Genomic DNA, 23700 nt, shown 5'->3' with positions numbered 1-23700 from the left:
TATGCAGTTATCTTAGCCAGCCAGCTAACATTAGCTATATGCAGTTATCTTAGCCAGCTAACGTTAGCCATATGCAGTTATCTTAGCCAGCCATCTAACATAAGCTATATGCAGTTATCTTAGCCAGCCAGCTAATGTTAGCTATATGCAGTTATCTTAGCCAGCCAGCTAACATTAGCTTTTTGCAGTTATCTGCGCCAGCCAGCTAACATTAGTTATACGCAGTTATCTTAGCCAGCCAGCTAACGTTAGCTATTTAGCCAACTAGCTATTAGCCTAACCAGCGTAGCCAACCAGCACCGAGACCATTTAGAACCAAACTACCAAACTATCAAAACCTAAACGTGTTTGCAGATCAAAAGATCAGAGACAAACAGAATGATGGGAGAAAATTAACCTTCAGAAGTCATTGATCAATGCTGATAAAGTGACACACTGCTTCAATAATAATGAGTAGTTATTTATGATGTAAGGTGATTTGTAGAGCAGTCAGTTGGCAGTCGCCTGCAGTGTCGAACCAAACCAAACCAATCAGGTGGTTGTTCGATTAAATTAATCTTCAGACGTCGTTGATCACGTGCTGCTGATAAAGTGAGACAGGCATCGGCACACTGCTTTGAAGTTTAATGCTTTCAAAGCCTCGTACCTCCGGTATCAAACATAACATCCATATCGAAAAGTTTACAAAACAAAAAGGAGCAAGCAGGTTGATTTCCTCTGTCGTTTTGAGCCCACGGCAAGAAGGCACCAGAGCCCACCGTGCTAACGGGTTCCCACTAGATAACACAACCACACAGTTAATGAAAAGCATGAGGTGACGCTTGAGCTAGATATCAACCTATCGAGCTAGTGTGACCTTCCTGGTCTCTCAAATCAGTGAGTCAACACAGGAAGGAGCAATGGATGGATAGTTCATTTATTTCCAAAGCTGCAATGATGGGACACACACAGTATGGATGAATGATCAGTAGTGACGGGATATAAATAGCACTCCCACAGCAATTCTACATAAATCTGCCCTATAATATACTAACAAAAAAAATTTTGAAATGTATATTAAAGTCATTGTGATCGTATAGTGGATTTAACCATTCCTAATTATTCCTAATTTACTATAATAAATGAATCAATTGTTTACATGTGTCTCATATTCACTACATCAGAATAAACTGTCATCCATTTTAGTATCAAAATATATCAAATTAACCTGGAAAATGACTAAATGTCCCCCTCTGGTGGTGAAGAAGTATAACACACCTAAACTAACAAAACCGGGCTAATAAACTGGCAGGTGTTCATGGGTTTAGAGAACATGTACTTTATACATTTGTCATAAATGACCTGCATTGATGAGACACATAGTGTGGATGAATGATCAGTAGTCGACGGTAAAAATAACACTCCTAAAGAAGATGCGTTCTCCAGTTAGATACCAACTTGAAAGAGGGAACTTTAGCAAAAAACCCACATGGAAAACGGAGATTTGGCAAATAACATATAAAGAGAGGCTTATTTGACGCCAAACCAACAGCAATAGTTACTAAAACATAAATTGCTAATAGTCATAACATGTGGATTTAATAGTATGTTGTACCTAGTTTCCCTCCTTCAGGGAACAGTAGTTATAGTCATAACATGTGGATTTAATAGTATGTTGTACCTAGTTTCCCTCCTTCAGGGAACAGTAGTTATAGTCATAACATGTGGATTTAATAGTATGTTGTACCTAGTTTCCCTCCTTCAGGGAACAGTAGTTATAGTCATAACGTGTGGATTTAATAGTATGTTGTACCTAGTTTCCCTCCTTCAGGGAACAGTAGTTATAGTCATAACATGTGGATTTAATAGTATGTTGTACCTAGTTTCCCTCCTTCAGGGAACAGTAGTTATAGTCATAACCTGTGGATTTAATAGTATGTTGTACCTAGTTTCCCTCCTTCAGGGAACAGTAGTTATAGTCATAACATGTGGATTTAATAGTATGTTGTACCTAGTTTCCCTCCTCCAGGGAACAGTAGTTATAGTCATAACATGTGGATTTAATAGAATGTTGTACCTAGTTTCCCTCCTTCAGGGAACAGTAGTTATAGTCATAACATGTGGATTTAATAGTATGTTGTACCTAGTTTCCCTCCTTCAGGGAACAGTAGTTATAGTCATAACATGTGGATTTAATAGTATGTTGTACCTAGTTTCCCTCCTTCAGGGAACAGTAGTTATAGTCATAACATGTGGATTTAATAGTATGTTGTACCTAGTTTCCCTCCTTCAGGGAACAGTAGTTATAGTCATATCTTGTGGATTTAATAGTATGTTGTACCTAGTTTCCCTCCTTCAGGGAACAGTAGTTATAGTCATAACATGTGGATTTAATAGTATGTTGTACCTATTTTCCCTCCTCCAGGGAACAGTAGTTATAGTCATAACATGTGGATTTAATAGTATGTTGTACCTATTTTCCCTCCTTCAGGGAACAGTAGTTATCCTGTTGGGGATGGGGGCGCTGTTTAGACTATTTATGCTAATGTGGCAAATTTTTTAAACGGCTTCCCACAAAATCCTTGATCGTACAATATGCATATTATTATTATTATTGGATAGAAAACAGTCTATAGTTTCTATAGGAGTTGAAATTTTGTCTCTAAGTGGAACAGAGCCCATTCTACAGCAATTTCCCTGACATGGAGTCAGATTTGAGAAACGTTGGCCACTTTTCTGAAGTCATTTAAAAGGGCTCTGTCGTTGCTATGACTATACGGACACTTCTTACGTCTTCCCCTGGATGCCTTTACGTGATGACGATTCCAACGGGCTCGATTGCTCGTTCACAGGCCCTACAAATGAAAAAAACCTTTAGCTAGCAAGTCTTTTCTTGCTGCGTAACGCGCGTGGAAGACACCGACCCTCTCCTGTTCCAAGCGTTAGTTTAGCCTGTTATATTTCTCCGGTCATCTTTTCACTCGTTATAGGAGTTACAAACATCACAAAGTAGTTAATTTAAAGCGTTTTATAGCAATTTATATCCGTTTAGTGCGATTTTGGGACATTTATTTTTGCAACGATGTGAAAAGTTGGGCACGCTTTTCAGTTCATCCCGAACGTAGTTGACATTTCCACATGGCAAGAGGACAGCTTTCCACCAAAAGACGATTTCTCCCAAGAAAGGATCCTTTGCCCAAGATACTGATGGAAGAACAGCTCAAGGTAGGACATTTTTATTATGATAAATCGTGTTTCTGTCGAAACATTTTAGTGGCTTAGGACGCCATGTTTTTTGACGTAGCTTCGCTTGGCGCAAACTGTATTGAAAAGTAAGGATAAATTAAAAAATGTAATAACGCAATTGTATTAAGAATTAAATTGTCTATCAATCCCTGTCCACCCTATATTTTTTAGTCACGTTTATGAGTATTTATGTATAAGAGTAGATCACTGTCTAAGTGGCGCAAGGACAAATTCTGACCAGCCGAGTTACATTTCACATTGTCTAACCATGATTTTGGTGGCTAAATATAAACATTTTCGATCAAACTGTATATGCATGTTGTAATGTGATGTTACAGGAGTGTCATCGGAAGAATTCTGAGAAGGTTAGTGAAAAAATTAATATCTTTTGGCAATGTTGACTTTTATCGCTCACTTTGGCTAGAATCAATGCTGGGCTGCTAATTGCTATGTGCTAAGCTAATATAACGATTTATTGTGTTTTCGCTGTAAGACACTTAGAAAATCTGAAATATTGTCTGTATTCACAGGATCTGTGTCTTTCGATTCGTGTATGCTGTGTATTTTTACGAAATGTTTGATGATTAGTAGTTAGGTAAACACGTTGCTCATTGTAATTATTCTAGTCCATTTGTGATGGTGGGTGCAATTGTAAACTATGCCATATACCTGAAATATGCACTTTTTTCTAACAAAACCTATCCCATACCATAAATATGTTATCAGACTGTCATCTAATGAGTTTTTTTGTTGGTTAGGGGCTATAAATATCTTAGTTTAGCCGAATTGGTGATGGCTACTGGTGTTGGTGGACAAATAAAAGATGGTGGAATATGCTAATGTGTTTTTAGGTAATAGATGTACATCTTTACATATTGTGTCTTCCCTGTAAAACATTTTAAAAATCGGAAATGTTGACTGGATTCATAAGATCTGTGTCTTTCATTAGCTGTATTGGACTTTAATGTGTGAAAGTTAAATATTTTAAAAAAATATTTTTTTTGAATTTCGCGGCACTGGTTTTTCAGTGGGGGGGGGGGGGGGGTGTGCCGCTAGCGCCACGCTGATCCTAGACAGGTTAAAGTCATAACGTTAAGGTTGTCATATGATGAACTTCAACTTAAATGCTGAATATTGCTGTCGGACAGTTTTTTTGTATTCAGATCTCTGAAATGCTCTCTAACTACGTCACATTTAGTGTCTCTTTATGCTACGCTGGGAAAACAGTTTTCATGGGAACAGAAATCCTAAATCATTTCAGAGTTTGCTAAATCCAATGGTTCTAACCGAGAGCCACCTTAACTTTATTGACAACACCCAAATGGATAACGCCATTAATGTGGTTCTTCAATAATTACACATATTTCTTAATACTGTAGCTGTTTAGTTAGTCACATGTTCAACTATCATCAGCTGATCCAGGAAATCATCTTCTGAATTCCAGTCAAAGGACAAACATCACGACATGCAACAACAACCAAAGTGCTTCTTCATTCATTACTCTGGTAAAGACAGTTATGCCGTGCTCCACGTTGGATCCAACATCCCTAACAAATTGATGTTTATAATGTTATTGTCTGCTTGATTTACAGTAGGGTCTCGTTAGTCTGTTTGGACATAGAGATACTTAGCTCATAATGTGTAGAGAACTGTTCCTTGATGGATAGGCTATTGTACAACACACAGAGCTATTTTCCTATTTTCTTATTCAGGACATTTAGAATGACATCACATTACAGAGTAGGCTTGTGGGATTATTCACAAAATTATCTTGTGATCAGGTTATGAAATGTCATGACAAAGACATTTTAGCTTCCATGTTTCACCTGGAATATTAAATGATTTATAGTCCTAGGTCTATGTTATTGTTAGGTGAAGTTATGGGTCCTACAGTAGGTCTATCTTGTTGTTAGGTGAAGTTATGGGTCCTACAGTAGGTCTATGTTGTTGTTAGGTGAAGTTATGGGCCAATTTGTTAAACACTTAATGTACAAACCCTCAGTTTAACTGCATATATAACGATTATATAACGATATAACGATAACAATATAACGATTTATTGTGTTTTCGCTGTAAGACACTTAGAAAATCTGAAATATTGTCTGTATTCACAGGATCTGTGTCTTTCGATTAGTGTATGCTGTGTATTTTTACGAAATGTTTGATGATTAGTAATTAGGTAATACACGTTGCTCTATGTATTTATTCTAGTCCATTTGTGACGGTGGGTGCAATTGTAAACTATGATATCTACCTGAAATATGCACATTTTTCTAACAAAACCTATCCTATACCATAAATATGTTATCAGACTGTCATCTGATGAGGTTTTTTCTTGGTTAGTGGCTATCAATATCTTAGTTTAGCCAAATTGGTGATAGCTACTGGTGTTGGTGGACAAATAAAATATGGTGTCTTATGCTAATGAGTTTAGCTAATAGATTTATATCTTTACATATTGTGTCTTCCCTGTAAAACATTTTAAAAATCGGACATGTTGGCTGGATTCACACGATCTGTGTCTTTCATTAGCTGTATTGGACTTTAATGTGTGAAAGTTAAATATTTAAAATAAAAAAAATAAAAAATGAATTTCGCGCTCTGCCTTTTCAGTGGAATGTGGCGGCACCCAGTCCTAGACAGGTTAAGACAATTGTCAAATAATTTTAACATTCATTACAGATGTCAATTGTTGTACAACATCATGGCTACGCTGTTGGCATCACCTTTTACATTGGATCTGTAACCATCTGTCTGACTTTGTTGTTCACACAGGAGAGATACGGAACTATCGTGGATCCTCTGGGGAGCCTCAAAAACCTCATGATGCTGACGAGGCAGAGAAGAGTCTCTCCAGATCAGAACTCCTCAAGAAACATCTACAGAGACCCACAGGGAAGAAATCTCACCGCTGCTCTGACTGTGGGAAGAGATTCACCTCATCAAGCATTAAAATTCACCAGAGAACACACACAGGAGAGAAACCTTATAGCTGTGATCAATGTGGGAAGAGTTTTGGTCAATCTGGAGATCTGACAGTGCATCAGAGAATACACACAGGAGAGAAACCTTTTAGCTGTGATCAATGTGGGAAGACTTTTACAGCTTCTGGCTATCTGACAGTGCACCAGAGAACACACACAGGAGAGAAACCATATAGCTGTGATCAATGTGGGAAGAGTTTTATTACATCTGGCCATCTGTCTCGACACCAGAGAATACACACAGGAGAGAAACCGTATAGCTGTAATCAATGTGGGAAGAGTTTTACTACTTCTGGCTATCTGACTTTACACCAGAGAGTACACACAGGAGAGAAACCTTATAGCTGTGGTCAATGTGGGAAGAGTTTTACTACTTCTGGCTATCTGACTTTACACCAGAGAACACACACAGGAGAGAAATCCTATAGCTGTGACCAGAGATAATCTGATTAAAGATCTCTGACTAAACATCAGAAAATACATGAAGCAGTTGTTTCATGATATCAATTTAATGATGTCACAATGTAGAATGTTTTAACATTGTAGTAGGAGTATTTTAATGATGTCACAATGTAAAAGCCTAAATGTGTGTCCCCTGTTCTATTGATTTCAACATGATATGGATATTAGCCTCAGGGGGAAAATCCAGGCTCTGAATTGGAAGAGTACTATTTATGAGATTTAGTAAGTACACATTATTCCCAGATTCCGTGTGGTTTTTGAGCTGTTAGTTTTAACAGGACGTGCAACCTCATCGCCCTCCTGTCGCACAAATGATTTCAACATGATATCGATGAGTTATGACAAATAAGTGTTGTGTTCCTTTGTTTAGCGACCCCTACATTTAAATGCATTCCATCATCAGGTACAACCTGATTTCCCCCCTAATCGATATCAGTGATTTATTGCTACTTGTCAAAACAGCGTTTCTGGTGCTTGTGCAGTTTATAAGGAGCTTGTTTTAAAAAAAAAACAATTATTGTGGCAGATGTTTGTGTATATACACCACATGTTAGGTTTTCAATTTATCCCAAACTGTTTCTGCATATTGATTATTGATTTGGACACGTTAAAACTGTGTTTTGATATTGGGGCTATCCCACCTAGCAAAATGTAATTGAAAAGCCGTTGAAAATAATACTATGCAATCAAATATTTCATGTTTACATTTCATGTAACATTTAGTAATGAAAATTATTCATGCAACCAACTGACAGTTTTTTGGGTACAATTATATTGACATTGTTGCCCTGTTTTTAGAATATCAGGGTTAATTTTCACATGTGCCAACCCAAATGTACTAGAGCATGACATTGGGGACTGGGCCCCGATCCAACAACATGCCTATCGAGTGAACCCTGAAAAGAGCGAGAAGCTCTGCAGTGAGGTGGAAAGTTACTACGGATATTGCAGGAGTTTCCTCTTGAAATCAGACATGTCCGTGGTGAGAACAACCTGGTTGCTGATTGTCTCAAGGGTGGGCAGTCAAAATGTTTTGCGTTTAGCCAGTGCGTTGCCATGGATCACTATTTATTTGGACTGTTTTTCCGTATTGGAGAGGAGTTTGTTTGGGATCGTTTCAAGGGGACGAGAGTTCTACAAGTTAGTGAGTTTTAGCTTTCTCTGTGGGGAAAATAAATATTGTTTTTAGTTGTTAGACAGACACCATGTTTATATTGGTGATGGTGAAGCATTGTAGTTGATTATAATGTGACATGGAAGTTGTTTTCTGTTGGTGGTGAGCATTCTCTTAAGCTTTTGGTTTTTCCATTTATGTTTTGAGGTTGGACTTCAGCATGTCTAGCTCGTTAGCACGTAGGACGCACTGATTGGTGTCACCTCGTTAGTCAGTATGTGTTACACCTGTGCTGGCTTGTCCATCTCGTTAGTGGGAAGGTGTTTCACCTGAGCTGGTCCACGTTCTATTTAAGAGTGTCTGGCCCAGTGCTCCAGTTGTCTTGATAGATGTGGAGAGTCAACACCTTTAGTTGCTCCACCTTTTTGGTTTGCTTCCTGTCTTTAAGTTTGTTGTGGGTTTTTCTTTTGTTTGCCTCTTCTTGGGCAGATTTAGTGGGTGTCATAGTGGGTGTCTTTTAGGTCCCAGTTGTTACCAGTCAATTTTCAATCGATGCCCCCGTAGTGTCTTTCAGAGCCCCTCCTAAAAAACAAGTTATGTTTTGGGTTGGATGTAGCATCATATTGCTAATATTTTAATCAATGGCATTTCCTTTGCAATGCTCATTAGTCTTTCAGTTGTTCTTTGTTTTTTTATCCTCAATATTTCTGTTTATTGACCTACATCCGGTTTGGAGCGAGCGGTCGCATTTGCATTCGCTCTGCAGGTAGTATAACTTTTCATTACATTTCATTATAGTACAACGGTTTAATTTGTCTAACCTTAGCAATTTCTTCTTAGCTAGCTACTTAGCCGTCTGTGTATAAAAGATAATTGCGTAATTATCGTATTCCGTCGTCTATCGTAGTCCACACTGCTATCTGCCCAGCAGCTAGCAAACGTCCACCGTCTACCGAATAGTAGTATAACTTTTCATTACATTTCATTATAGTACAACGGTCTGATTTTCATTTTCATTACAGTACAACGGTTTGATTTGTTTGATCTTAGCTAGCTACATAGCCGTCTTTGCATCAAACATAACTGTGTAGTTATTGAGGTTCGCCAGCCAGCTATTTTCGCCCTAACGTAACGCAACGTAGCCAACACTGCTAGCTAGCCAGCTTGCCACCGAATAGCAGCATTGTAGAAACGAGTGCATTACAACGGAACGACTTGATCAGTGTAGTGTTGGCTGACTACACAGTTGTCTTTGCTATCTTTGATTTGTATTTGTTCGATCTTAGCTAGCTACTTAGCTGGCTACATAGCCGTCTTTGTATCGGTGATAATTGTGTAGTTATCAAGGTTCGCTGAGGTTCGCTAGCCAGGTATTCTCGCCCTAACGTAACGCAACGTAACGTAGTCAACCCTGCTAGCTAGCCAGCTAGCCACCGATTAGCAGCACTGTAGAAACGATTACATTACAACGGAACGACTTGACTTGTGTAGTGTTAGCTAGCTACATAGTTTTCCCCCACAGTTTCAATTTGAAGAACCCCTAAAGGATACTCCAAGAACCTTTACTTTTTAGAGTGTATATTGATAAAAGTCACCTTGTCCGAGAGACATTTACATAGTTATACACAGCCCAATTTGGGATTAGTATTTTGGGGCGAAATAGTGGCCACAACAGACAGACCTGATATGGCCCATAATTCGACGTCCTTGGACATCACGTGCTGACTGGGTATGACCAAAGTTATTCTATTTAGCTACACTTTGTAGTACATTTTTACACTATAATAAATGTTTCTGATGCCACATCGCCTGTTTTCAAAGAGAGTCGTTGGTTTTTAGATGCAGTCGCTTTTTAGCTTTTTGTCTGAAAGTATTTTCTCAACTGCGATACCAACTCCAGTCAGCAGATGGCGATGTGCGTCTTTCAGGTGATTCTGCCACTGTGACGTATAATCTAGTGGACGGGACACTTCTTCAACATCAACAGCTAGTCAGCCACCTTGGTTCACTAACTTTATGGAAAAGGTTTATTCAATAAATCTAGCAACTCCTCCCATACTGGGGAAAATACTGGAATACACACTCAGAGCCTCCTGACTGGGCCCTGTCTACACCTCCACACAGTGATACACACTCAGAGCCTCCTGTCTGGGTCCTGTTTACACCTCCACACAGTGATACACACTCAGAGCCTCCTGTCTGGGTCCTGTTTACACCTCCACACAGGAATACACACTCAGAGCCTCCTGACTGGGCCCTGTTTACACCTCCACACAGGAATACACACTCAGAGCCTCCTGACTGGGTCCTGTTTACACCTCCACACAGGAATACACACTCAGAGACTCCTGACTGGGCCCTGTTTACACCTCCACACAGGAATACACACTCAGAGACTCCTGACTTGGCCCTGTTTACACCTCCACACAGGAATACACACTCAGAGCCTCCTGACTGGGCCCTGTTTACACCTCCACACAGGAATACACACTCAGAGACTCCTGACTGGGCCCTGTTTACACCTCCACACAGGAATACACACTCAGAGCCTCCTGACTGGGCCCTGTTTACACCTCCACACAGGAATACACACTCAGAGCCTCCTGACTGGGCCCTGTTTACACCTCCACACAGGAATACACACTCAGAGCCTCCTGACTGGGCCCTGTTTACACCTCCACACAGGAATACACACTCAGAGACTCCTGACTGGGCCCTGTTTACACCTCCACACAGGAATACACACTCAGAGCCTCCTGACTGGGCCCTGTTTACACCTCCACACAGGAATACACACTCAGAGCCTCCTGACTGGGCCCTGTTTACACCTCCACACAGGAATACACACTCAGAGCCTACGAGGCTTTTCTAAAAACTCCACTTGTTTTGCTCACCTCGTTCTTTTTTTAAACTACGTTCGAGATGTGGTATCCACTCGGCTCGCTGCCTCTCAGATCAAAGGTGGGTCCATCCGCTCCGTTCCCAAAGTGTGGTCTCCCTGAGATCCCAAGTGCACGATTTACCCAGGTCGTCAGAAGCGGTCACCAAGTGAAGACTCACATCCCCATCGCCAAATGTGGTTGTTAATTTCTTTAATATCAAATGAGGAGAGAAACTTATCACACAAGTAAGAATTATTCTTAAACTAAACCTTTATTCACTTTATAATAAGGGAGCAGATCAATGCACACATATAAAGTGAATCAATTGAGTGCTCTACGATAATGATGGCTGGTTGACGAATCACCCCCAGATGATTCATTGAGAGCCACGAGACAAAAGTATATGTATATATATAATATAAACATGGTGTCTGTCTAACAATTAAAAACAATATTTATTTTTCCCACAAAGAAACCTAAAACTAACTAGCTTCTAGAACTCTCTTTCCCTTGAAACGACCCCAAACAAAACCCATCTCCAATATAGAAAAACGTGCAGTCAAAATAGTGACCCATGGCAACGCACTGGCTAAACGCAAAACTTGTTGACTGCCCACCCTTGAGACAATCAGCAACCAACTCCTGCAATATCCGTAGTAACTTTCCACCTCACTTCTCTCTCTCTTTTCATGGTTCACTCGATAGGCAAGTTGTTGGATCGGGCCCAGTCCCCAATGTCATGCATTTGGGTTGGCACATCTGAGAATGAATCTTGATATTCTAAAAGCAGGGCAACATTGTCAATATAATTGTACCCAAAAATGGTCAACTGGTTGCATGAATAATTATGATGACTAAATGTTACATAAATTGTAAATATGAAAATCAAAACCAAATGTACACCCCTTTGTTAATATGTATTGGCAATACTTCACTTAAGGGTGAGGCATGGAATAATAAAACATGTATCTTTTGTCAGGCTGAATGTTTGAAATATGAGGTGATTTGAGTCATGCTTCTTCAGTAGTGGAATGAAGACAATTAGCATTTGAATGTTATAAAGAAATACTGGAGTGATGTCAGATTGTTAATAAAATTGATTATAGACCATTTATTATACTGCTTTCATGTGTGTATATACACAAACATCTGCAACAATTACCATATTACATGTATTTTTTTAAACAAGCAGCTTTTTCAACTTGTAGAAAACAGCTAGCTACATTTTGAAGTGCTGCATTTTGATTAAAGGGGGTCACCAACGCAGTAAGTGTAACATAGCTCTTTTTTTTGTTAGTCACTTTTTGTTAAATAATACTCTTTCAATTCATGGCCTGGATTTTCCCCTGAGACTGAGACTAATATCCATATCATGCTGCAATCAATTGAACAGGGCAAACGATAAGGTAGAACATCATTAAAATACTCCTACTACAATGATAAAACATTCTACATTGTGGCATCATTAAAATACTCCTACTACAATGTTAAAACATTCTACATTGTGACATCATTAAAATACTCCTACTACAAAGTTAAAACATTCTACATTGTGACATCATTAAAATACTCCTACTACAATGTTAAAACATTCTACATTGTGGCATCATTAAAATACTCCTACTACAATGTTAAAACATTCTACATTGTGACATCATTAAAATACTCCTACTACAAAGTTAAAACATTCTACATTGTGACATTATTTCATTGATATCATGAAACAACTCCTTCATGTATGTATTTTCTGATGTTTGATCAGAGATCTTTTATCAGCGTATCTCTTGTCACATTGACCACAGCTATAAGGCTTCTCTCCTGTGTGTGTCCACTGGTGTACTATCAGGTTGTTTAGCTGAGTAAAACTCTTCCCACATTGATCACAGCTATAAGGCTTCTCTCCAGTGTGTGTACGCTGGTGTACTATCAGGCTGTTTAGCTGAGTAAAACTCTTCCCACATTGATCACAGCTATAAGGCTTCTCTCCAGTGTGTGTACGCTGGTGTACTATCAGGTTGTTTAGCTGAGTAAAACTCTTCCCACATTGATCACAGCTATAAGGTTTCTCTCCTGTGTGGGTACGCTGGTGTACTATCAGGTTGTTTAGCTGAGTAAAACTCTTCCCACATTCATCACAGCCATGAGGTTTCTCTCCCGTGTGAATTCTTTGATGTATTTTAAGGTCTCCTGAAGAGTTGAATCTTTTCCCACAGTCAGAGCAGCAATGAGATTTCTGCTGGTGTTTCGACGTGGAGAGACTCTTCTCTGCCTCTTCAGCATCATGAGGTTGTTGAGGCTCCCCAGAGGATCCACGATAGTCACGTCTCTCTCCTGTGTGAACAACAAGTCAGACAGATGGTTTAAGGCCCACAACAGCAGAAATCCACTGTAAAAGGTGATGTGTAGCCATGATGTTGTACAAACAATGACGTCTGTAACGAATGTTCATTATTTGACATTTGTCTTAAGATTGTCAAGTGAACAACAAGTCATATTTTGTCTTGTTTTCACAGTAGTAGTAACATCGACGATTGTATGCTAGAAATACATTTTTAAAGTTGTTGAAATCCCAAGCAGTGTGCCAGACAACTTTTGGTCTCAAATATAGGCACCTTTATGTAGGTCTATGTTGTTGTTAGGTGAAGTAATGGGTCCTACAGTAGGTCTATGTTGTTGTTAGGTGAAGTTATGGGTCCTACAGTAGGTCTATGTTATTGTTAGCCACTTGACATGAAAGGGAAAAATGCAATGCACTGATCCAGTGGAAATGTCATAAATTACCCGATTACTTCTTAACCATTACACAAATAGCCTACAGCTGTGTCTGTCCCAAACTCACTGGCGGAGAAACTCTCAGGGCCCAGAATATTTTATATCAAGTTTCGGACCGACCTAGGTGATAGAAGGAGCACCAAGGAGCATTTACCAACGGCCAGCCGCAGCGTGAGGGGAATGCTAAGGTAGAGTTTTTTTGTTATGGTTAGGCTATCTTGATCTCTGGTTCCCTCCAGTCATTTGTGTGTCTCAATTATTTAATAAAAACGGGTGATTCCTATGTTGATGATGTAAAGAATATTTGCTGGTCTGTGGTATGTAATGAGGAGCAACCAGACGCTGCACGCATTTATGAAATTGCTTATTCCAGTTACTAATAAGCATGCATTTGCATTTGCATTGCCCTCACTGCCGCAGTGATACATTGCATTCATAATAAACTAATAAAACATCTAAGAAGCTAGACATCATTGTGAAGGCGGCAAATAGATTTCTGGATCTCCAGGACTTCAGACTAAATGTTACAGGGAGTACTGAATGAAGACGTTCCCCCCCTCCCAGGTTCCTGAACCTGTGTAGGGATCTGAATAGTACCATTTTTGTTTGAAATTCAGGGTAGTGGAGTGAATTTGGTTCGTGTTTATTTTTTATTTTAAGTAATTAGTATGATTTGTTAATCCCAATTTATTTTGCGTTTTGGTTATTTTTCACAACCCCGTACAGTAGGTGACAGCAATACACCTGATGAGTCTAGTCTGACAATACACCTCAGAGAAGAAGATATGGTAGGAACCAAAGTGTTTGTCAGTGTTTCCAGTTGACCCTAATTAGATGTTACATTACATGTTGTTTTCTTACTTCATGCTAGCTAGCCAACATTTCATACTTCGTTTACTCCTCTCTGATAAGATACCGCTGCACAAACATGCTTATCTAGGCCTACACCAGCACTGGTACCAGGCAGTATTAGCTAGCTATGTTTGCTCTGACTCTTAATACATTTAGCAAGCTAGCTAGCCCGCTAACTAGCGATTAGCAGCTAACATTACTTAAGCAACACCTTGCTAAGAAAAGACAATCTTTTGCCTTTAATGTAATGGCATGAAAAGAATTGCCAGACTATTATACTGTATTGAAACAGGCAGGTCTCGAACCCTCGACCTTCTAGCCCGAAGTCCGGCGCGCTATCGATGGTGCCGCAAAAGCATGCTCAAGCGGCAGAGACGATTTCCGCGCTTATAAACCCAGGGTCGTTACACTACAATGACTTATCAATAGCTGTAACAATTTGACCCCCACAGGAAATCTACACTGGCAGTTATAGAAAGACCCATTTACTATATAACCATTGATTCTTGAAGAATAAAACTTATAAATGCCTCAACTGTTTGAACCGAAATTACCCCACCAGAAACCAAAACATAAGCTTGTATAACGCCACTGTTTGTAAACAAATACTATATGGCTGAGGAGTAGGGTCGATCCAAGCGTTCTGACCTCACAATGACAGTAAAGCACCCAAGCTAACTGGCTAACGTTGGATAGCTTGCTAGACACAAATCAGAGAAAACCTCACTCTTACCATTTTACTTGCCCTAGCAGAGTTGGTTAGGCTGTTTTCATGTTATTCAGAGCGTTGGTGACCAACTGTGCTGCCACTCTGACACCGGCCATATTCAACGGGTGTTGAGCATTATTAAATTCATCAGTTATTCTGCGCTCTAATCAAGTCATTAAACATTGGGTAGTTAGTTAGAATATAGTTAATATACTGGCAAGTTGGATGTATAAGTAGCCAACTAACGTTAGGTTCAGCTCACATACTGGTACATACTGCTGTAAAGATATGCTATGCGTTTTGTAAGGATAGTGTAGCTAACATAACGTGTAACGTAACTTATTTAAAAAGTTATTACTTTATTGCATTGCTCAACATTTGTCATAATTATTTAAAGCAGTTCATTTGTATCCGCTCTCTCGTTGGACTTCAGCTGCATATTTTCCCCCATTTTCTTCTAACCTGAAAACGTTGAAGCCACAACCATTTCCTGAAGAATTGCATTATGGGCCCTAAAGTACTGCGTGTTTACGTCATTTTTTGGCGAATTTAGTACGACATCCGGGAACTTTTAGCATACTATCTACATCATACTATGACCAATAAGCAGACTATATACTCAATTTACTTCACAAATAGTGCAGTTAGTATGAGTATTCTAACACAGCTCAGGACTCCGGGCAGCCATTTTGTTTGTTTAAAAACTAGGTTGCCCCTTTAAAAAAGCCACACAACAATCAGTCAACCAATCTGCAGTTCAACCAATAACAAAACTGTAATTCCACCACCGTTTTGCTAATAAGATGATGACGGGGTTGGAGAAATGTAACTACTCTCAAATTCATAGACAGACCGATGGATACAAGGACTGACCATCCATGATATCAACATTATAGTTTTAACCATGTTGAGGCTATACAGTGTTGACTTACATTGTTTCTAAACATTGGAGTAAAAAAAGCTTATTTGGGGTTCTGATGGGTTCTGATGGGGTAAAAACAGTTGAACTAAGCTCATGAGGCATGTGTTATATTCTTCAAGAATCAATGGCTATAAATAAATAATTTAAAGTCAAAATATGGATGTAGGAATTGCACATTTCCCCTTTAACACCAAACACCAGTTCAACAACTGCAGAGTTTGTACCTCTGTTTTTAAGACAGTACTTACTAGTGTTACTCAGGGAACGGCTTCTCAAAACCATCTTATTGCTAAGTTCATCTTTGGAACCGGATGCCTGAATTTGCGTTTGGGAAACCGGGAACAGATATCCAGTTTCGTCCTCTTCATTTTTCGATGTGACAGTCATCTCACCCTCCTCTTCTTTCACTGAAACGTCGTCGTCCTCCTCTGTAACGTCTATCTCTACTTCTTTCACGGTAACAGCCTCACCTTCTACTTGTTTTTGTATAACAGCCTCCTCTTTCTCCTCCCCCTCTTTCACGAGAGCTTCTTTCTCCATCCAGCAGACCTTCTCTTCTTCAGCAGGAACGGGGTTAAGTTTGAGACTGGAGCTATGAGGCATGTACTGAAGTTGCAAAGCGGTATAATTCAAAGCAGTGTCACTTTATCAGCAACACGTGATCAATGACTTCTGAAGAATAATTTCGTCGAACACCTGATTGGTTTGGTATTGGGCTCGTTCGACATTACATCCGACAGTGCAGGTGGCTGCTGACTGCTGATTGACTAATTTACAAATCACCTTGCATCATAAATAACTACTCATTATTATTTATGAATCAGTCAGCCAGTCACCGTTTACCCACAACGCAGCATGGATTTGATTCTCTCGAACACGGCCAGTGGTTTAATATATGACATAATGGCTACGCTGCAACGGCGTGTGACTTCATCGATAACATGTGGCTGTTCTAAATTCTGTGTCGCTCAAAGCTTTGAGTAATGAACCTTTTTTTGACACAATTGTCTGGAAAGAGCCAATGCTTCAGGTAGCTATATTTCCCCATCACTACTTATCAGCATGTTTTCTGTGAATTAGACTACGGGAGTTTTGTAACTTTTTCTCCGGTAGTTGGTCTCGCTGACCATAACCGTGCTGGTTGGCTACGCTGGTTAGGCTAATAACTAGTTGGCTAAATAGCTAACGTTAGCTGGTTGGCTAAGATAACTGCATATAGCTAACGTTAGCTGGCTGGCTAAGATAACTGCATATAGCTAACGTTAGCTGGCTGGCTAAGATAACTGCATATAGCTAATGTTAGCTGGCTGGCTAAGATAACTGCATATAGCTAATGTTAGCTGGCTGAATAAGATAACTGCATATAGCTAACATTCTTTGATATTTGGTTAGATGGCATTATGTATTTACAAAACTGTGGTTTACTTTAATCACTCAAGTCATGAGTGCAAATTATTGGTTTAATTTTAAGTTATACATTTTAAGTTATTTCTGTTGTAGTTTACATCATAGGCTGGTCCTCCATATTACTTCACACCTGACTTTAGCATTCTTCTAAATTCTGATTGGTTTAATGTAATAACTCCAAAAATAGAACTGTGAGGTGTAACTTTGCATTGGAAATGTTTTAATATTTTATTTGATATTTTCTAAACAATACAAAACATACACATACAAACAACGTCATAGAAACATTAACTACATCACACCTGCCCAGACCCACTAGAACACACCCCCATCTCCATTAACTACATCACACCTGCCCAGACCCACTAGAACACACCTCCATCTCCATTAACTACATCACACCTGCCCAGACCCACTAGAACACACCTCCATCTCCATTAACTACATCACACCTGCCCAGACCCACTAGAACACACCTCCATCTCCATTAACTACATCACACCTGCCCAGACCCACTAGAACACACCCCCATCTCCATTAACTACATCACACCTCCATCTCCATTAACTACATCACACCTGCCCAGACCCACTAGAACACACCTCCATCTCCATTAACTACATCACACCTGCCTAGACCCACTAGAACACACCTCCATCTCCATTAACTACATCACACCTGCCCAGACCCACTACATCACACCTCCATCTCCATTAACTACATCACACCTGCCCAGACCCACTAGAACACACCTCCATCTCCATTAACTACATCACACCTGCCCAGACCCACTAGAACACACCTCCATCTCCATTAACTACATCACACCTGCCCAGACCCACTAGAACACACCTCCATCTCCATTAACTACATCACACCTGCCCAGACCCACTAGAACACACCTCCATCTCCATTAACTACATCACACCTGCCCAGGCCCACTAGAACACACCCCCATCTCCATTAACTACATCACACCTGCCCAGACCCACTAGAACACACCTCCATCTCCATTAACTACATCACACCTGCCCAGACCCACTAGAACACACCTCCATCTCCATTAACTACATCACACCTGCCCAGACCCACTAGAACACACCTCCATCTCCATTAACTACATCACACCTGCCCAGACCCACTAGAACACACCTCCATCTCCATTAACTACATCACACCTGCCCAGACCCACTACATCACACCTCCATCTCCATTAACTACATCACACCTGCACAGACCCACTAGAACACACCTCCATCTCCATTAACTACACCACACCTGCCCAGACCCACTAGAACACACCTCCATCTCCATTAACTACATCACACCTGCCCATACCCACTAGAACACACCTCCATCTCCATTAACTACATCACACCTGCCCAGACCCACTAGAACACACCTCCATCTCCATTAACTACATCACACCTGCCCATACCCACTAGAACACACCTCCATCTCCATTAACTACATCACACCTGCCCAGACCCACTGGAACACACCTCCTTCTCCAGCTTCTGCATCACTGTCCGCCACATGGCCTCAAACTGCAGCATTTATTTATCTCTGTGGCCCACCACTTTCAATGTTTAGATAATAAAGCATTTGACCTTTCCACTGCGTTATCAATGGAGGATTGGTTGATTTCCAGTTGAAGTATTTAAGATGATTGATGAGAAAAGTATCGTCCAACCATCCGGTAACTTGTTTCATGCACATCAAAGGTGAGGGTGAATTTCAGATGTTCACTGCTTGTATTGATGAAGGAGTGGAATCGATGAAGTTCCTCTGCTGTCCCCTGGAATAGAAGGAACATGTCATCAATGAAGCCTTTTACAGAGCCTGATGAGTTGCTAGAATGGATTGTTAGGGCTGACAATCACATTCTTCTCAAACAACTCCACACACATATTGGCATAATTAGATGCTATTTTTTAAAATACAATGACCATATTGCACTGCATGTCTACTTGTCTTGTCTGTGTTTCTTTTACACCTGCTACGTAAAAGAGACAGAAGAATGCACGAAGGTCAATGCTATCTGGAATCCTTGGGACATCTCTACCCTAAACCCTAACCTTAAACCCTACCTTAACCATTTTAAATGTCAACTTCAACGGGCTAGGGACGTCCCAAGGATGTATCTCTACCTGAAAATATATTATCTAAGTGATTGATCGTTGGTATTGAGCAGTCATAAAGCCTTATTTACTTTAATGAACTACTAAAATAGTGATTTTTGTCAGACAGCAGCTCTACACTTTATTGACTGACTGATCCATTCATCCTTCCATCCCTCCTCAGCCTTCCTCTCCTCTGAAGACCCAGTGAAGGTGGAGCTCAGTCAGAGAGCTGTTGAGGGACTGGTTAGGAAGAACACTTCTACAGCCAGAGAGCTGAGAGGTCACACATGGTTTAGATGGTAAATATTTATGTCCCCTTAGCGGTTCATTACGTCAGCTAAAGGGAATATGTTCCATCATCTATGTTTATTTACATTAGTGCAAATTGTCCACTGATATTGGTGTAATTTCTCACCCCTTTTGGCTGTATAAAAGTTAATTTCCCCTCAGACACACACATTTGTTCTTTGCTATTATGAAGGTCATTTGTGTAGAATGTACTTTTCCCCACTCATTCACCACACCTTTTTACTTTGCTTATTTATATTCAGTGGCCTGACTGCATCCAGACTATGTCAAAGGCCCATCCTGTTAGATCTGAACCTAATGAGGCTTGGAGTGATCGGATGACAGAAGTCACATTTAGGTGCGAGGTGTAACTGAGGCCATAGATGCTCCAAAACCATTACTTTGATTGTTTTATATAACATGACTGAATGTGTTTCTTTCTGTGTTGCAGGGGCAGTCAAGAAATGGAACAGCAAGGTCACAGAACATGACATAAGCAGAGCTGTGGGAGACCACCTCAAGCCCCTGGTAGAGCCGGGGGTGGTGTTTACCACTCCACCAGCAGAGCTGTGGGAGACCACCTCAAGCCCCTGGTAGAGCCGGGGGTGGTGTTTACCACTCCACCAGCAGAGCTGTGGGAGACCACCTCAAGCCCCTGGTAGAGCCGGGGGTGGTGTTCACCACTCCTTCAGCAGGCTGGAAAAGTGATACTGTTTTTCATACTAAGATGGACCATCAGTCTGTTGATTGGTCAGTCATTGGGTTAATTTGTTTTGCAATATGTTCAAATCAAATCAAGCTTTATTTATACAGCACATTTCAGACATGCAACACAATGGCTTCACAGGAAAAAAAATGAAAATAAACAGGAATATTTAGTACACAAACATAAGAGGATAAAAAACAATAATACCAACTTAAAGACTAATGAGCATCCTAAGGAAATTCCATTGATTAAAATATTAATTGGATGCAATATCCAATCCAAAAATATAAGCTTGTTTTTTAGGATGGGCTCTGAAAGTCACTATGGGGTGTCCACTGAAAGTTGACTAGTAACAACAACTGGGGCCTCAAAGACACCCACCATGAGATCCACTAAATATGCCCAAGAAGAGGCAAACAAAAGAAAAACTCACACCAAACTTAAAGACAGGAAGCAAACCAAAAAGGTGGCGCAACTAAAGGTGTTGACTCTCCACATCTATCAAGACAACTGGAGCACTGGGCCAGACACTCTTAAATAGAACCTGGACCAGCTCAGGTGAAACACCTTCCCACTAACGAGATGGACAAGCCAGCACAGGTGTAACACATACTGACTAACGAGGTGACACCAATCGGTGCGCCCTACGTGCTAACGAGCTATACGTGCTAAAGTCCAACCTCAAAACATAAATGGAAAAACCAAAGCCTGTAATACCTTCCCCCTTAAGACAACAAATATATCCTACTGTGATAGGCCAACCTCACAAAGGAGGAGCAAGAGTATGAACCATGCTAAGCCTCTACTGTGATAGGCCAACCTCACAAAGGAGGAGCAAGAGTATGAACCATGCTAAGCCTCTACTGTGATAGGCCAACCTCACAAAGGAGGAGCAAGAGTATGAACCATGCTAAGCCTCTACTGTGATAGGCCAACGGGAAGAGTTGGAACTAAAACTGTCATAGTATAAAAAATACTATTTGAGTACATTCTACAGTTCTCTGATCTACCCTGTGTGGTGATAGAGTGAACCCATATATACGAGAATTGCATTTACCGTTTATCCTTTGAGTTTAATTAAAATACTTAAAATATATTCGGTGACTCTGAATCACATTTTGTGCTGATGCCAGAAATCTCTTTACATTTGAAGTTATTTCTGTTGTAGTTTACATCATAGGGAATAGGCTGGTCCTCCATATTACTTTACACCTGACTTTGGCATTCTTCTAAATTCTGATTGGTTTAATGTAATAACTCCAAAAATAGAACAGTGAGGTGTAACTTTACATTGGGAAAAATATTTTATTTTATCTTTTTTATAAACAATACAAAACATACAAACGACAACATCATACAAACATTAACTACATCACACCTGCCCAGGCCCACTAGAACACACCTCCATCTCCATTAACTACATCACACCTGCCCAGACCCACTAGAACACACCTCCATCTCCATTAACTACATCACACCTGCCCAGACCCACTACATCACACCTCCATCTCCATTAACTACATCACACCTGCCCAGACCCACTAGAACACACCTCCATCTCCATTAAAACTACATCACACCTGCCCAGACCCACAAGAACACACCTCCATCACCATTAACTACATCACACCGGCCCAGACCCACAAGAACACACCACATTCTCCATTAACTACAACCCCACCTGCCCAGACCCACTAGAACACACCTCCATCTCCATTAACTACACCACACCTGCCCAGACCCACTAGAACACACCTCCATCTCCATTAACTACATCACACCTGCCCAGACCCACTAGAACACACCTCCATCTCCATTAACTACAACCCCACCTGCCCAGACCCACTAGAACACACCTCCATCTCCATTAACTACACCACACCTGCCCAGACCCACAAGAACACACCTCCATCTCCATTAACTACACCACACCTGCCCAGACCCACTAGAACACACCTCCATCTCCATTAACTACATCACACCTGCCCAGACCCACTAGAACACACCTCCATCTCCATTAACTACATCACACCTGCCCAGACCCACTAGAACACAACTCCATCTCCATTAACTACATCACACCTGCCCAGACCCACTAGAACACACCTCCATCTCCATTAAAACTACATCACACCTGCCCAGACCCACTAGAACACACCTCCATCACCATTAACTACATCACACCGGCCCAGACCCACAAGAACACACCACATTCTCCATTAACTACAACCCCACCTGCCCAGACCCACTAGAACACACCTCCATCTCCATTAACTACATCACACCTGCCCAGACCCACTAGAACACACCTCCATCTCCATTAACTACATCACACCTGCCCAGACCCACTAGAACACACCTCCCTCTCCATTACATCACACCTGCCCAGACCCACTACAACACACCCCCATCTCCATTAACTACCTCACACCTGCCCAAACCCACTAGAACACACCTCCATCTCCATTAACTACATCACACCTGCCCAGACCCACTAGAACACACCTCCATCTCCATTAACTAAAACACACCTGCCCAGACCCACTAGAACACACCTCCATCTCCATTAACTACATCACACCTGCCCAGACCCACTAGAACACACCTCCATCTCCATTAACTACCTCACACCTGCCCAGACCCACTAGAACACACCTCCATCTCCATTAACTACATCACACCTGCCCAGACCCAATAGAACACACCTCCATCTCCATTAACTACCTCACACCTGCCCAGACCCACTAGAACACACCTCCATCTCCATTAACTACATCACACCTGCCCAGACCCACTAGAACACACCTCCATCTCCATTAACTACATCACACCTGCCCAGACCCACTAGAACACACCTCCATCTCCATTAACTACATCACACCTGCCCAGACCCACTAGAACACACCTCCATCTCCATTAACTACATCACACCTGCCCAGACCCACTAGAACACACCTCCATCTCCATTAACTACATCACACCTGCCCAGACCCACTAGAACACAACTCCATCTCCATTAACTACATCACACCTGCCCAGACCCACTAGAACACACCTCCATCTCCATTAACTACATCACACCTGCCCAGACCCACTAGAACACACCTCCATCTCCATTAACTACATCACACCTGCCCAGACCCACTAGAACACACCTCCATCTCCATTAACTACATCACACCTGCCCAGACCCACTAGAACACAGCCAGCGCACGCATCAGCACCAGTTTTTTTCTCTCCGTCACTTTCAACTT

General features: G+C 40.9%; 2 protein-coding genes across 2 annotated transcripts; one reads left to right on the top strand and one right to left on the bottom strand.

Moving 5' to 3' along the window:
* The first annotated feature begins 1222 nt into the window (after nucleotides 1-1222).
* LOC129842464 (zinc finger protein 180-like) lies at nucleotides 1223-7169 on the top strand. Its single transcript, XM_055911029.1, has 2 exons — nucleotides 1223-1238; nucleotides 6007-7169. Exons 1-2 carry the CDS (start codon nucleotides 1223-1225, stop codon nucleotides 6651-6653), a joined length of 663 nt encoding a protein of 220 aa, XP_055767004.1. The 3' UTR covers nucleotides 6654-7169.
* A 4871-nt stretch (nucleotides 7170-12040) lies between these two features.
* Nucleotides 12041-16572, bottom strand: LOC129842446 (zinc finger protein 239-like). The gene is made up of 2 exons (XM_055911012.1): nucleotides 16171-16572; nucleotides 12041-12998 (listed from the first exon to the last, which is right to left on the bottom strand). Exons 1-2 carry the CDS (start codon nucleotides 16523-16525, stop codon nucleotides 12400-12402), a joined length of 954 nt encoding a protein of 317 aa, XP_055766987.1. The 5' UTR covers nucleotides 16526-16572; the 3' UTR covers nucleotides 12041-12399.
* Nucleotides 16573-23700: the final 7128 nt, after the last annotated feature.

Source organism: Salvelinus fontinalis, unplaced genomic scaffold (genome assembly GCF_029448725.1).
Source record: "Salvelinus fontinalis isolate EN_2023a unplaced genomic scaffold, ASM2944872v1 scaffold_0041, whole genome shotgun sequence".
In the NCBI taxonomy this organism is placed as follows: domain Eukaryota; kingdom Metazoa; phylum Chordata; class Actinopteri; order Salmoniformes; family Salmonidae; genus Salvelinus; species Salvelinus fontinalis.
This window is presented reverse-complemented; position numbering and strand designations above follow the sequence as displayed.

What these genes read in the sequence shown, in the direction of transcription:
- LOC129842446 (XM_055911012.1), bottom strand. Translation starts at nt 16,525, where the DNA reads ATGCCTCATAGCTCCAGTCTCAAACTTAACCCCGTTCCTGCTGAAGAA. An exon ending in CCGTTCCCTGAGTAACACTA is followed by an intron (nt 12,999 to 16,170) that starts GTAAGTACTGTC and finishes TTGTTCACACAG; the next exon opens with GAGAGAGACGTGACTATCGT.